This window comes from Apodemus sylvaticus, chromosome 1 (assembly GCF_947179515.1).
Source record: "Apodemus sylvaticus chromosome 1, mApoSyl1.1, whole genome shotgun sequence".
NCBI lineage: Eukaryota > Metazoa > Chordata > Mammalia > Rodentia > Muridae > Apodemus > Apodemus sylvaticus.
The window spans coordinates 200,096,343-200,110,239 of record NC_067472.1 but is presented as its reverse complement, the minus strand read 5'-3'; the positions used below and the strand labels follow the sequence as shown (position 1 = coordinate 200,110,239).

The 13,897-nt window shown below is 47.4% G+C and overlaps 1 protein-coding gene across 1 annotated transcript; it reads right to left on the bottom strand.

The window, feature by feature from the left end:
• Positions 1 to 2,622: 2,622 nt before the first annotated feature.
• Positions 2,623 to 10,044, bottom strand: Zscan18 (zinc finger and SCAN domain containing 18). Its single transcript, XM_052171177.1, has 6 exons — positions 8,598 to 10,044; positions 7,994 to 8,080; positions 6,524 to 6,649; positions 6,185 to 6,250; positions 5,321 to 5,410; positions 2,623 to 4,288 (listed from the first exon to the last, which is right to left on the bottom strand). The coding sequence occupies exons 1-6, from the start codon at positions 9,862 to 9,864 to the stop codon at positions 3,756 to 3,758; spliced, it is 2,169 nt and encodes a 722-aa protein (XP_052027137.1). The 5' UTR covers positions 9,865 to 10,044; the 3' UTR covers positions 2,623 to 3,755.
• Positions 10,045 to 13,897: the final 3,853 nt, after the last annotated feature.

Below are 13,897 nucleotides of genomic sequence, written 5' to 3'. Positions count from 1 at the left end.
CAAGGCCTTCAGGCAGGGCCGCCATCTTACTCAGCACCAGAAGATCCACACAGAAAAGAAGCTCTGTGAGTGCAGACACTGTGGCAAAGCCTTCAAACACAGCTCTTGTCTTAGCAGACACCAGAGAACTCATACTGGGTAGACCTGTTCCACATGGAAGCCGTAAGGCAGCCCATCCAGTACTAGAGTCAGCATTATCGTCTCATGAGAGCTCAGTGTGCCACACTCTCCTCAGAGGTCCCGGAGATGGCAGGGACCACCAAGCTCGAAGTTGTTCCTGGATCGAACAGTAAGCAACTGTGGGTACCATCGACACTGAGGTCCGTCAACTCGAAGGCCCACTACTGTACTCTAGTGTCCACAAAGGAGTGTGAGCACGCACAGGTCTGGTGACAGCTCTCTCTCCATTTGCATTCAAGGACTCGCCAGAGACCAAAGAAGAGCTCTTCAAAGTGGCAAAAAATGTAAAAGAACTAAATGAAGTCACAATTTGTTCTTACTGCACATCACATTCTTAAAGTGGTGCTAAAGAATACTTAAATTTGACTGGGATCGTCCTAGAAAATACAACAGGAAAGTGTTTCCAAAACAAATGGCATCTTCGTGGAATTTCGGTGAATACTCACTCTCCCAGCACATAGCTGATTTTTTGAAGTAACAATCAGTGCCACCGACTTCAGCTCCATGGTCCAAAATAAACTAGGTATCTTTGTTGAGGTTTAGGGGAGGGGCGTGGACCAAAGCTGGGCCTTGAGCTTGCTAGACAAGCACTCTATCACTAAGCTCAGTCAAGTCCCAACCCCCTTTGGGCTTTCTCAACAGTTTTATAATACATTAATGTGCAATAGGATGTAAAGGCTTTGTATAAAAATGTTTCACATTTAGAGCTAGTTACTTTCTATGGAGCCTCACAGATTCTTAGATGACTTCACTCTGTTCTCAAATTTTACTGCAGAACACATGGGTACTAGAAATGCAGATGTTGCCATTTTACAAAAAAGAAAAAGAATTATTCAGTTGTTAAACTACCATCTTATGAACAATTGTCCTTCACCTTGGAACCTTATGTTCCCTAAAATATCTTTTTGGAAAATGAACAAACTAATCCTTTCCTAAAGTAATTTTTCATTGGGTTTTTTTTTTAATCTCAATGTCCAAAAACCGTTTGTTTTTGTTATTATTTTGGCACTTGTTTTTGAAACAGAATCTCAGGTAGCCCAGGCTAACCTTGAACTTGGCTGTGTAGCCTAGGCTGGCCTTGAATTCTTGATGTTGCTACTTTTGCCTTCTAATTACTGGGAGTACATCACCACATGAGATAAACTTTTGCTTTTATATTCAACTTGAAAGCTCTTGTTTTAATATTTAACTTCAACACTTTTGTTTTTCTATTTAACCTAAAAGCCCACAATATTTTATTGAACCCCAGATCCAAAAAAAAAAATTAGTTTTTCTAAAGCCACAAACTGTAATTGGTGACTTGTCAATTCGTTTAAAAGAATACTGGCTGGGTTTGGTCCTCAGCTATCGGTAGTATTTATACCAGGTGATTTTAGTCACAGTGCTGGGGTATGAATTTCTAACTATTCTGAAGTTTCTCTGGAAGTGGGACATGTTCAGTCCTCCAGCACTGTTCTTTGGCATGCTTGTGGTATACCTGTTTGGAATTGTATGGTTTTAAAAGTAGGGTGTGGTGGCTCATACCAGTAGTCCCAGCATGAAGGTCACAGCCAGCTTGGGTTATATGGCGAAACCCTGTCTCAAAAAATGAGAAGGCTGGAGATGCTGTTCAGTGTGCTGGTGCTTGTACAAGGCCCAACCTGATCCCCAGAATAGGAAAAAAGAAAGAAGAGCTGCCCATGTGTGATACAAGTTAACAAAGATGTGAAGGAACCCATTATTTTAAATGCTAACCTACACTATTTTAAATGTAACTACAAACACACATCTCAAAGGTTGACATTTGATAAACACCAATAATCCCAACACTGTGAAAACAGACAGAAGGATCACAAACTCAAGGCCTTCATGGGCTATAAAGGAAGAGTCTGGGCCTCAAAAATATAACATGATTTAAATATTAAAACTAGCCTAGTTGGTGGCCTATAATCCCAGCACTTGGAAAGCTGAGACAGGAAGATCAAGGTCATTGCACAGTTATTTTGCAAGTTTGAGGCAAGGCACCTACTATGCAGTGCCAGGATCCTTACAGGTAGTGAGGCCATCCAATCAGTTTTCTAGGGCAGTGATTCTCAACCTTCCTAATGCTGTGACCCTTTAATACATTTCATGCTATGGTGACCCCCAAATGATACAATTGTCATTGCTACTTCATAACTATAATTTTGCTACTGTTATGAATCATATTGTAGATATCTTATATGCAGGATACCTGATATGCAAGATATCTGATACGTGGCCCCCACAAGTTGAGAACCACTGCTCTGAGGCTTTTTAAATGGAAGTGATTTGTGTCTTCTCCCAGGGAAAGGGAAATGGGCTTCTCCACATGATCCAAGAACCCCATAAAAAGAAAGCTACAGCAAGGATGATATCTGGATCCCAGACTCACTCACTGTAGGGAAGAAAATGTCCCATCACCAACATTCAAGGAAGCAGCTGTACAATCACAAAACAACGAGCTATAATATAAATGAAGAAATAAATACTTTATTATGGTAAGTCTCTGATTTGGGGGTTACACAAATTGCCTGCTCAAACACTAACAGAAAAAAGACATCCTTTCTATATCTGCAGGGCAATTACATTTACGACCAGGCAACAGAAACAATGTTGTAATCGGGAGTTAAAAGCAAAACCACAAGATCACCTATGTGGGCCGCATTTGGTTCTCTCAGCTCAGATGCAGACCATTCTTCAATCTGTAAGCTCTCGCCCCCTAACAAATACATTTAAGGTGGCAGCCAGCTCTCAGATACTCAGCTGAAAAGTTTTACAAAACAATACTTGCCTTTAGTACATGATACATTCTGACCTTTGATTCCACTTCATTGTTCTTTAATACCAGTGGCCATCCACTGACTGGACCTCACAATGCACTAATGGGCTGAGACCCAATCGGAAATCAGCATATTTTGTGATCTTTGCAAGCCACTGCACATATGAAGACATGACTTAAACTAAGCAACAGCTTTTGCTCTTAAGGAGTCAGAAGTAAACCTGGTATTACATACTTACAAAAAGGCCAGAATAGAGAGCAAGAATGGTGTGTGAACAAAGAGGGAGAAGCAACTGAGGCAAGGAGGGCTCAAGAAAGCACCAACAGATCACATACTGTAAAGCAACTCAACACTTCATACAATGTCGAATGATCAGAGTATGAGTGGTATTAAAATACGATAGAAATGGGAGTCTTCCCTCATATCTGATGGTTTACAGGATCTAACATGAGGCCAACATGTGTTTCTAAGATGAGGACCCTGTGCCTTTCCAGTTGTTTTCAGCACATTAGTGTCTAGAAAGTAAGCACAGAAGCCTGTAGAAATAGCACAAGAATCCACTCCCACAGGAGCTTAGGGCCACTCGTGCTGCAACTGTCATGTCATGGGACAGTCATAGCAGAGTTGCTTAGCCTTAGACCTCAGGTTGTATGAGGAAAACCACGCACACACTAGAAGGCCAAACCTCCCACCAGTGAGTTTTGCAGAGAAGGGCTCTGGGTGTGGCTTTGTTTCGCTTTTCTGTATACGACTCTTGTGGTACTTCACCACAACCACGCTGAACTGGAAGGGCTCCTAGCAGCCCTGGCTCACACAGCCATGACTCTTGTGATGCCCCATAAGGTTTGAGATCCAAGCAAAGGCCTCCCCACACTCACTGCATGTGTAGGGCTTCCCTTGAGATGCATCAAACGCATCGGCTGCAGTGCGTCCCCCAGCACAAGTTCCTGGGTCCTGCCCAGAATCACGACCATCCACATGAAGCACCTTCCCTGCATCCAGTGGCGGCTGGAAGCTGCTGGTGCTGGAAAGACACTCGGGGGCCTCTTCGTCCTCGTCATCTGGGTGGGGCCTCTTCGTCCCAGTGCCTTGATGTGGCCGATCCTTACCCTGGGCTGACTGCTGGATGACAGATTGCCTCTGGGGACTGGTAGGGCTTGAGTCCTCACCCTCAGCATCCAGAGCCTTCTGAGCTTGCTGCTCCTCCTCCTGGACAGTATGCATAGAAGAGCTAGCAGGAGCATCCCCTGAAAGACTCGCCATCAGTGTCTCCCCCAAGAAGACTTCCTCACACACATTCCCTGTGCTTCCCAGCTGCCTGGTGCCGTCTGAAACAAAGTCAAAATGTGAGCAGTCCTATTCCCAAGACTCTGAGGCGCAAACTGACTTGAGCAGAAATCAAAAAAATAAATTGTGAGGCCCAACGGGCTGAGCACAGGGGAAGGGCCATCAGCTAAGAGCTCGTGACATGCACAGCTTAACCCTCTTTACAACTCAAGACATCACACAGTAGCTAAGTGCAGTGCCATGAGCCTCACAAGACCCATCACCCACCCATTCCTCCCTCTCCCGATCTACATGTCCTTCCTTCACTCAGAATGTCTGCTGAGCTCAATGCTAACCATCATTCCCAGAGTGTTTTGTAGGTGAAGGAGACCATGTATATTCTGGAAAGAAATTCAAATGTTAAGAAGGAGCCTCCTGTGGATTACGATCTGAAACCATCTTTCTTACTGAAGTGACTTGGTACTAAAGGATGCAAAGAACCATGAGACGGTTCAGGGGACATGTCTGTGACTGGTAAGAACCAAGTGAATCTTGGCAAGCTATCCAGTTATACCCGTGACGCTCAGTGAACCACGACTGTGGCTGGGCCTTGAGTGGTATCATGGACACAAAACATGCAGAGATGCAGCATGAGCGTTTCCCCCTAGGATTCTCCCTGTGAAACCCAGACGCATCTACAAGAAAGCCAAAGCCCTAGAGAGGCAAGCAAAAAACTGTGGTCCACAGCCTCACCTCAGCTGTCACTGGGCAGCATGTGGGGAGACGACTGGGACATCTGTGCCCTAGATAGGCCTCCTAATGAATATGGCTCTGTGTGTGGCCGTCAGAACCACCTAAAAGGAGTAGAAGGGCTACAGAGCTGAGCTTAGTCAATTGACAGATCATGTAAGTGTGCAGTGTTTTGGGTGAAATGCTTTATAGGAGTTCATTATGCTACAAGAAATAATGAAATGACATTTCCCCACACACAGTGGATTGGAAAATTATTAGAGTCAGAGCTGGAGTCTTTGCTGAAGCTAATAGAAGTGTCATGCACCCACCAGGCCCCATATCGCCATGTAACTCAGCCTTACCTGGGAGGCTGCCCCCTGGCAGTGTTTCCATTGCACAAGGTTCCTCTGTCTCCAGCATGGAAGATGGACCAGCCTGGGGAAACTGACACCCTGAGGTTTAGAGAAGAAAAACAAAAGTAAAGGAGGTACAGACAAAAAGCTAAGAGGCTTCAAGTCTCACTGGGTCTCTGGGAAACAGATTGCAACTACCTTCTTCTCTGCATCTTGTCCTGACCACCATCAAAGCTGCCCTCTAGTTAGAACCCCGAGAAAGCTGAGGTTTCTAAAGAAGGCAGCAGAGGCAAAGAAGATCTCATGTGAGTCTGAAGGCTGCCTATGGAGCAGCGAGAAAATGGGGAGTGTCTAGAGTGGAGCAAAGTTGAAGACTGAGCCCTAAATGGGCTCAGAAGGGCAATCCCCAGTACCAATAAAAGTAAAATACAAAATTAGAACATACATGCGTACATACATACATACATACATAAAATAACCTGAAGTCTAGATATGAGCATCCCTACAAATAAAGATTTCAGAGGAAGAACTTCAGTAAAAGACCATTCCTGGGACCCAGTTCTGCACAAACACGGTGAGAGTACTAGAGACTTGACGTCAGGAAGCCTTTCCAAATCCGGATTTTGCAGTTTTCATAGGCCAGGGCTGCAAACAGAAAGTCCCACATGGAACTCAAAAGTGTAGACCAGGAGAGTTGGAGAACTTGGAAAGCAAATCCTAATTCAAAGACACTTAAAACATATTCAGCTTCAAACACTTAAATCACCCTTGGTGTCCCAACTCTAGTTCCTGGGACAGGGTCAGAATCCTCCATGCCAACAGGTCTGGAGAGGATGCAGACTGGAACATGAACCAGTGGGAGGTGGGTCTCACCCCACAGGAGCAGCTTGCTGTAACTTGTCAGGTTATCCTCTGTGGGGTCCAGCTGCTCCCATTCCACTGTAGACGTTCCTGTGGGAAAGAGAATGAATCCTAGAACGGCAGCTCTGGCCCACTCCAAACCGCACTAAGGCAAAACCCTTCCTTAGGTTCTACCCCTGAGTTTCCTCAAGGGCAGCTTTCTCGGCCACAGCACTCTAGGCATGGGGCCCAGAATCCTTAGCTGTGCCAGAGTTACTACTGAGAGAAGGAATGACGTCAACAGTCAGAAGGGAAAGCCATGTGAGCTGCCAGTCAAGCTCACCCTCCGGGGGCCAAGAGCGGCCCCGTCACGCACCTTCAGCCCCCTCACCTTCAGCCCAGCTGTGGCAGGACTGGCCTCTTCGCTCCGCCCTCCCTCTGTGTGCTCTTGATCCAAACACATGGGTTCCAGGGTAGGCCAGGCTGGAAGAAGGGGAGCTGAGAAAACAAGTTCTCAGTGGCTACATAACTCCACAATAAGTGTATCCCATACCCTCCCCACAGGCCCCAGAACAAATGTAAGAAAAACCTCCTCCTGCACACACAGATTTCGAAGCTCAGTGAACTCTCCATTTGTCTGCAACTGACAGATCAGGGTGGACACAAAAATAAAAAGCCATAAAGACATTCTATCTCATCAGTGACCTAGAAATGCCGATTCAGATCACAAAGGAAGGACTCCTTTTTGTGCCAACCTGATTGGCAGAAATGTTAAACAACAAACAGAGCAAGTAGGCACCCTTCTATGCTGGCTTGGAGCGCATCACGAAGGTTTTAAATAATCACAGGAATGCTAACGTGTATGTGCCCTCTGGCCAGTGGTTGGAAGGAAACCATGCCACATGAGCTAGAGTGCCACTGTGGGCTGTTTTAAAAAGCAAAATAGAAAGACTGAGTATACAGAATTCTGAGCAGCTGAGGAACCAAACCTCTGACCACAGCTGCCCCGTTTGAATAACAGAGGAGAGGGCACACCTACACCACGGTGGCACAGACCTTCCGTGCACACGTGTGATGGACAGAACGACATGAAAGGACGTGCTCCTTCACGCACGTGAAGGGTTTGAATATGCTCGGCCCATGCAGTGGAACTATGAGGTGTGGTCTTGTTGGAGGAAGTGTGTCATTGTGGGTGTGGGCTTTAAGACCCTCACTCCAGCTCCCTAGAAGCCAGTCTTCTCCTAGTAGCCTTCAGATGAAGATGCAGAACTCTCAGCTCCTCCTGCACCATGCCTGCCTGGATGCTGCCATGCTCCTGCCTTGATATGGACTGAACCTCTGAACCTGCAACCCAGCGTCAACTAAATATTGTCCTTATAAGAGTTGCCTTGGTCATGGTGTCTGGTCACAGCAGTAAAACCCTATGATAGGATACAGAGAAAAAAAAATGGCAGTAGAGAGGTTTTGACTCCAAGCCTCATGCTGCTAATGAGAAGCATCCTATGCTGGCACTGAATTATATCCACAATAAAATTATTTATTGGCTGATAACCATGTAGGGCTAACAAATTTTGTAAGGCAAATTGAGAAAAAATTGCTTATCTAACACCCACAAAGAACCGACAGAAGTAAGTCTCCACTGCAGGGCAGACACCCATGCCTGGCTACCCGACGTCCCCTGGCTCCGTGCTGCCTCCACCAAGCATATCCTCCTTCCCAACCACAGACTCCAGGCCCGTCCTCAGTGCAGCCGGCCAAGCAAGAGGACCGCTGCTACTTAACAGTGTCACGTGTGCCAGGATGCACCTAGGCGTGAGTTTCTGTCGGGACTTAGCAACTCACATGGTAACGGCAGGGGCTCAGGACACCTCTCATAGTCTCTCTCGCTGAGGGAGGATGATGACCCACCTGGGGAACACAACACCATTCCTGTGTACAATCAAGGCAATAGTGATTCCAACAAGCTGAGACACAGCAAATGCGTACCGGGCTAGACGTGGACCCAAGGTATGACCCGAGCCCCTAGGCTCCCAGAGACCATCACCACCCATCTCTCAGGCCCCACCCGTGGACACAGAGAAAACCTCCATCCAGAATATTTACCTAGTTTTTAAGAGCCTGATACCTGCCTCTGATTTCCCTCCATTTCTCATCCTTCCTAACATCTGGAAAGCAAATGTGAGGGCAGGAACCCAAGGCAGTTCCTAGTCAGTGAGGCAAGCCTGACAGAAATGCCGCTCAGCAGAGGGGGCTGGGATCCCTGGTGCCTGGGGAGCCCCTTACCAGCTCAGGGATGGTTGTCTCTGTGCCCCTTGACACATGGGGTGACTACACTCTCAGGATAGCCACGGCTGGGGTCTCAACTCTATGGTGCAGATTCCAATCCTTCCAGGACCTCCTGCCCGTGTCCTCTAAGGCATGCTTTCTCCTGGGGTGGCAGCCTCACCTGGCTCCTCCAGGATGTCAGACACACCCTCCACCAGGGAGGCGGCTTTCTTGCAATTCTCAGGATACTGGGCTACCACCCAGGGACGGACCCTGTCTGGCAAGATGCCCAAGAACTGCTCCAGAACGAGCAGCTCCAGGATCTGCTCTTTGGAGCAGGCCTCAGGCCTCAGCCACTGGTGGCACAGCTCATGAAGCCTGGCCAACGTCTGGTGAGGCCCCGCTGCCTCCTGGTACACAAACTCCCGGAAGCGCAGGCGGGAAAACTCAAGGTCAGCAGCAGACCTCTCAGTGATGGTTTCTGTTTTCTTCAGCTGGCTAGGCTCTTCCTGTTGGGTGGGTTGACTTTTCTGGCCAAGTTCTTCCTGTTGGCCGAGTTCCTCCTGTTGGTTTGGTTGATCCTTTTGGCTAGGTTCTTCCTGTTGGCCGAGTTCCTCCTGTTGGGTGAGTTGATCCTTTTGGCTAGGTTCTTGCTGTTGGCTGAGTTCCTCCTGTTGGTTTGGTTGATTCTTCTGGCTAGGCTCTTGCTGTTGGCCGAGTTCCTCCTGTTGGGTGAGTTGATCCTTCTGGCCAAGTTCTTCCTGTTGGCCAAGCTCCTCCTGTTGGGTGAGTTGATCCTTCTGGCTAGGTTCTTGCTGTTGGCCAAGTTCCTCTGGTTGGGTGGGTTGATCCTTCTGGCTAGGTTCTTGCTGTTGGCTGAACCCTACCTGCTGAATTGGCTTCTCTTGTTGAATAAATTCTTCCTTTTGGGTGGACTTATCCTGCTGAATGAACTCCTCATGCAGAATCAGTTCCTTCCGGATGGGCCCCACCTGTAGGATGAGTTCATGTTGGATGGAAGCATCCTGCTGAATGGGCTCCTCCTGCTGCATGGGTTCTTCCCATTGGCTGGGCTCCTCCTGCTGCATGGGTTCTTCCTGCTGCACGGGTGTATCCTTCTGGCCAGGTTCTTCCCACTGGCTGGGTTCTTGCAGTTGGACAGACTCTTCCTCTTGACTGGGCTCCTCCTGCTGACTAGGTTCTCGCTGCTCACTGAGTTCTTCTTCCCTCTGACTGGGCGCATCGCTCTGACTAGTTTCCAGCATCTGGATGGGTTCTTCATCCTGCCTCCTGCATTCCTCATGCTGGCTGGGCTCTGGTCGCTTAATGAGTCCTTCCCCTGGGATGGGTCCCTCCTGCTGTGCTGTATCTTTTGACCACAGAGTAGATGGTTCTGTTTGGGGAGGTGAGCTTCTCGGGGTGGCTAACACCCTCTCCAAAGGCAGCATCTTCACGGGCTGCCACGGAAATATAACTGTGCCTAACCAAGAACTCAGCAAAGACGGCAAAGATAACAGGGTGACCAGGAGAGGTCAGCAGTACCAGGACCTGAGGGAGAGCAGAGGACAGCAACGAAACAGATGCCACACAGTGAGGCCCCAGGCGTGGCACAGGCAGGGAAGAGAATGGGGGGGGGGGGTCTGAGTAAACCATCGCCCACAATACCCAGGACTTACGCAGAATTACTTCTAAGCAATCTTGCTACTCTCAGTAGAATTCTACCTTTTTACTTGTATAGATAAAAATTAAAATAAAAATTGGCAAGAGCAACTTTATATAAAATAGTATTAATAGAATTTCTATTTAAGTCATGGATGAGATAAATATAAAAATCATCAGAACAGTTTCCATTATAAACCTAGATGAATATACCACACAATATCAGTAAATTCATTTTTACTATGTATATTGTACATATGATATAGGTCATATCACACCAAATCAGATTTATCCCCAAAATACAACAACTAGGTCTGTATTACTGGGACTTTGGTTCCCCAAAACAAGAAGTATCTCAGTGCAGCATTGTTCTTTCCATTAAAACTACTAGGTCTCAGAGCTGGAGAGATGGCTCCGTAGTTAAGGACACTTGCTGCTCTTGCGGAGTACCCAGATTCAATTCCCAGCACCTACATGGTGACTCACAACCCTCTATAACTACAGTTCCAGGGCATCTGATGATCTCTCTGACCTCTGAAGGCACCAGGCATGCATGTATCACATACATGAAAGCAAAACACTACCACACATAAAATAAACCCCAAGAAACCACCCAAACCCAGTATAACATTGTCCTCGGCGGAACCATTCAAAGGAACTCTTTTGGTTTTCTCCTTCTAAAAATAATTGAGGGATTCAAAATAAAATCTGTCCATGACAACGGCTAATAACATCAAAAATATCACCCACTGTCTCCGTACCTAAACCCACCTGCCCCTACAGGCGCCTTTCTGGTGTTTTGACAGGGCGGGCCTCTGAAGTGGGTCCTCAAGGCCCACAGGCCCAGCACGTCCTCTCACTCACACTTCTCTCCTACTCCTTTCTATCTGCATGTGGCTTGGCTCCCACATTGAAAGCTTAGCCCTGAGAGAACACGGTTAGTTATAGACAGGTCACCGTAGGCCCAGCAGCTCTGGCTTCCGTATTTGTTCATCATGCCTTGTGTGAAGTGTACTTCTTTATTAAAGAGCATCCTATGTATGTCTAGTGGTCAATATGGCATCTCATACCCATTTACCTGGGGTCATTTGGGACCTATCTAAAGAATAAATGAAATAACAGAATAACCTGGCTACAGAGGAAGCCTCGTCCTGCCTCTGACAATAGCAGTGCCCATTCCTTCCTGCCCTGGCATCTGCACTGAGGGTCCTTAGACCACCCACTAGTGCTTAGCTTTTTCTTATGATTTCCATATCTCTGAGGGTAGGTAAACTGCCTGTTTTCCTTATAGCTGTCAGGTGAGAGCCCTACCTGGCTCCATCATGTCACCATCTGTCCCTATCCGCATCATCCTAACATTATTGTTTTAAACCTGTTTCGCCGGGCGGTGGTGGCGCACGCCTGTAATCCCAGCACTCCGGGAGGCAGAGGCAGGTGGATTTCTGAGTTCGAGGCCAGCCTGGTCTACAGAGTGAGTTCCAGGACAGCCAGGGCTACACAGAGAAACCCTGTCTCAAAAAAAAACACATCCAAAAAACCAAAAATCAAACAAACAAACAAATAAACCTGTGTTTCAACCACTTCATGTTCTAATGATTCTTCTTATCAAATTCAACTATTTTAAAAATAAATTTCTACTTTCCAAGATCTGCTTTTACTTTGGGTTTCCTTCACTACCTCAAGTTTAAACGTGCATTCTCTCTTTCATGCTCCTAGAACAAAGGTATCAATATAAGGCCTCAGATAACATTTTAAGCCCTTCACGTTATCTTGACGGTGACTACTTACCTTCGTCCTATAGCAAGGTAGCCAGAGCCCTGGCATGTTTCTGTGCTACTTCCTTTCAGCCATCCTCCATTCTAGGCTCTTTTTTTTAACCCACATTCTACCTCCGAGCCTCCTGGAGCATCTTTTGATATGGAGTGTACTGTCAGCCTCCGTGAGACCTCACAGCCACCAGGCTCTGGATACAGAACTCTGTGGAACAATGAACAGCTCTGTGGGTATATAACTTTGCTTTCTTTACACACCAGGCACATTCATCCTCCACAGAACTGGTGTCCACAACGTAGCTGTAAACTTGCTAAGATGTCCACACACACGGGGTTATCAAACCAGGCCCTCTTGGGGGCTCATGTCATCTTCGGAGTCTCACAAGCCTCTACAGGTAGACAAAGAACAAACCCAAGGTGTAGGCGGGGAGGACACAGTGAGTGCTGGGCTCAGGATTCTGCCTGCAAACTGATATAGCTGCTCCAACCTTCTCGCTCCAAGTTTCTCATGAAGTTCCCCCACATCCACCTCTCCACTGGGGTCACCGCATAGCCATCACCTCTGCCGCCCTCGGTCACCTGGCATCCAACTCCTCCTCTACCTGCCCCGCTCTGCTGTGAACTCACAAGAGGCATGGAGCCCAGCAATACAAAGGACTACGCAGAAGCCCAGATAAGCCAACAGCCTAATCAGGGGAGGACCCTGTCAGCCCCAGGAACAGGAAAGAACCATACGGCCCTGTTTCCTTCGCCTGAAAAGAAAATTTGAATGGCGACAGGAGGCAACAGCCTGACCTGAACAGCCAGAGCCGCCTTCATAATGAACCTGGAGTCAGGACCAGGTGAATAAGATCACCGTGGGATTCTCAACAGACCTCCACTCCTAAGCATGCTTACTTGCTCCACCTGACCCTAGGCCTGGTTACACTGCTACAAGGATTTACTAGGCATGAGGAAGACCTAGTGAGACCAAATAGCCTGAATGAAGCCCCACACACATAAGACAGAGATTGTGGCACAGCATGGTGCAGAATGACCCCACATTTCATGGCTGCTCAGAAGTTCCCTTGGATGGGTTTTCCTGGACTCCAGCCCACAGACTTCAGGAGACAAAGAAGTATGGGTCAAGCAGGTGCTGAGGGTTGTATTCTAGGCCTGAAGTGCCTGGGAGAAAAAGTGGGTGGGTGGGTGGGCAGCTGGGCTAGGGGGTCCCCAAGAATCCTCACTGCAGCTCTTGCCTTAGCAGAAAACAATTCCACCTTCTCGGGGCCTGTAAACCTTTTCTAACCACCAGGATCTGATGATAATGAACACTAATCTCACTGGGACATCAGAAATTATTCACACAGTCTCCCCTGTACTCACAGACATTAACATAAATTACAAAAAAATACAAATGTACATTTAAAAGAATGCAAAAGCACACATAACAAATCATTATTAAAATAGTTGCTTTCTGTGCTCTCTGCCAAGAATACACCCGCTATTCTCATACAACACAACACAGGGCTGAACAGATGCCCAAAACAAACTGACCTGAGTTGCCAAAACAAAACCAAACAAACAACCCTCAAAATCGCAGACCAAACATCAAGAGAAACAAAGGCTCACTACAATATCGGGGCCCATTCTGACTCCAGAGCAGGAAAGAGACCCTCCACAGGATAGTGCCAGGATGTGGAAGGAAGATCTTGCAGCGTCCACTGCGGCCTCTGAGAGGCTGGCCCAGATACAAACCAAAGCAAGGGAGGGGAGGATTGAGCAAGGAAGCAGCGGAGGAGTTAAAAGGAAGGAAACGGGACAACACTAACAGACAGGCTCTGGACACGGAGTAGGAAGGATTCCTACAGCCTTGGAACCGGCACCTTCATGGAGTAGCACTGGGAAAACTAATGTTTTCTAATCCTCTCCAAGACCTCCGGGTCAGGACAGCACCTAAAACACCATTTTCACCCCTCTTCATGAAACGGGTCCCTACACGGAAGCGCAAAAGTGTTCTCTACCCCATAACAGAGCGGACCCCAGCACTCTAAAGCCGTGTTCCCCCTCA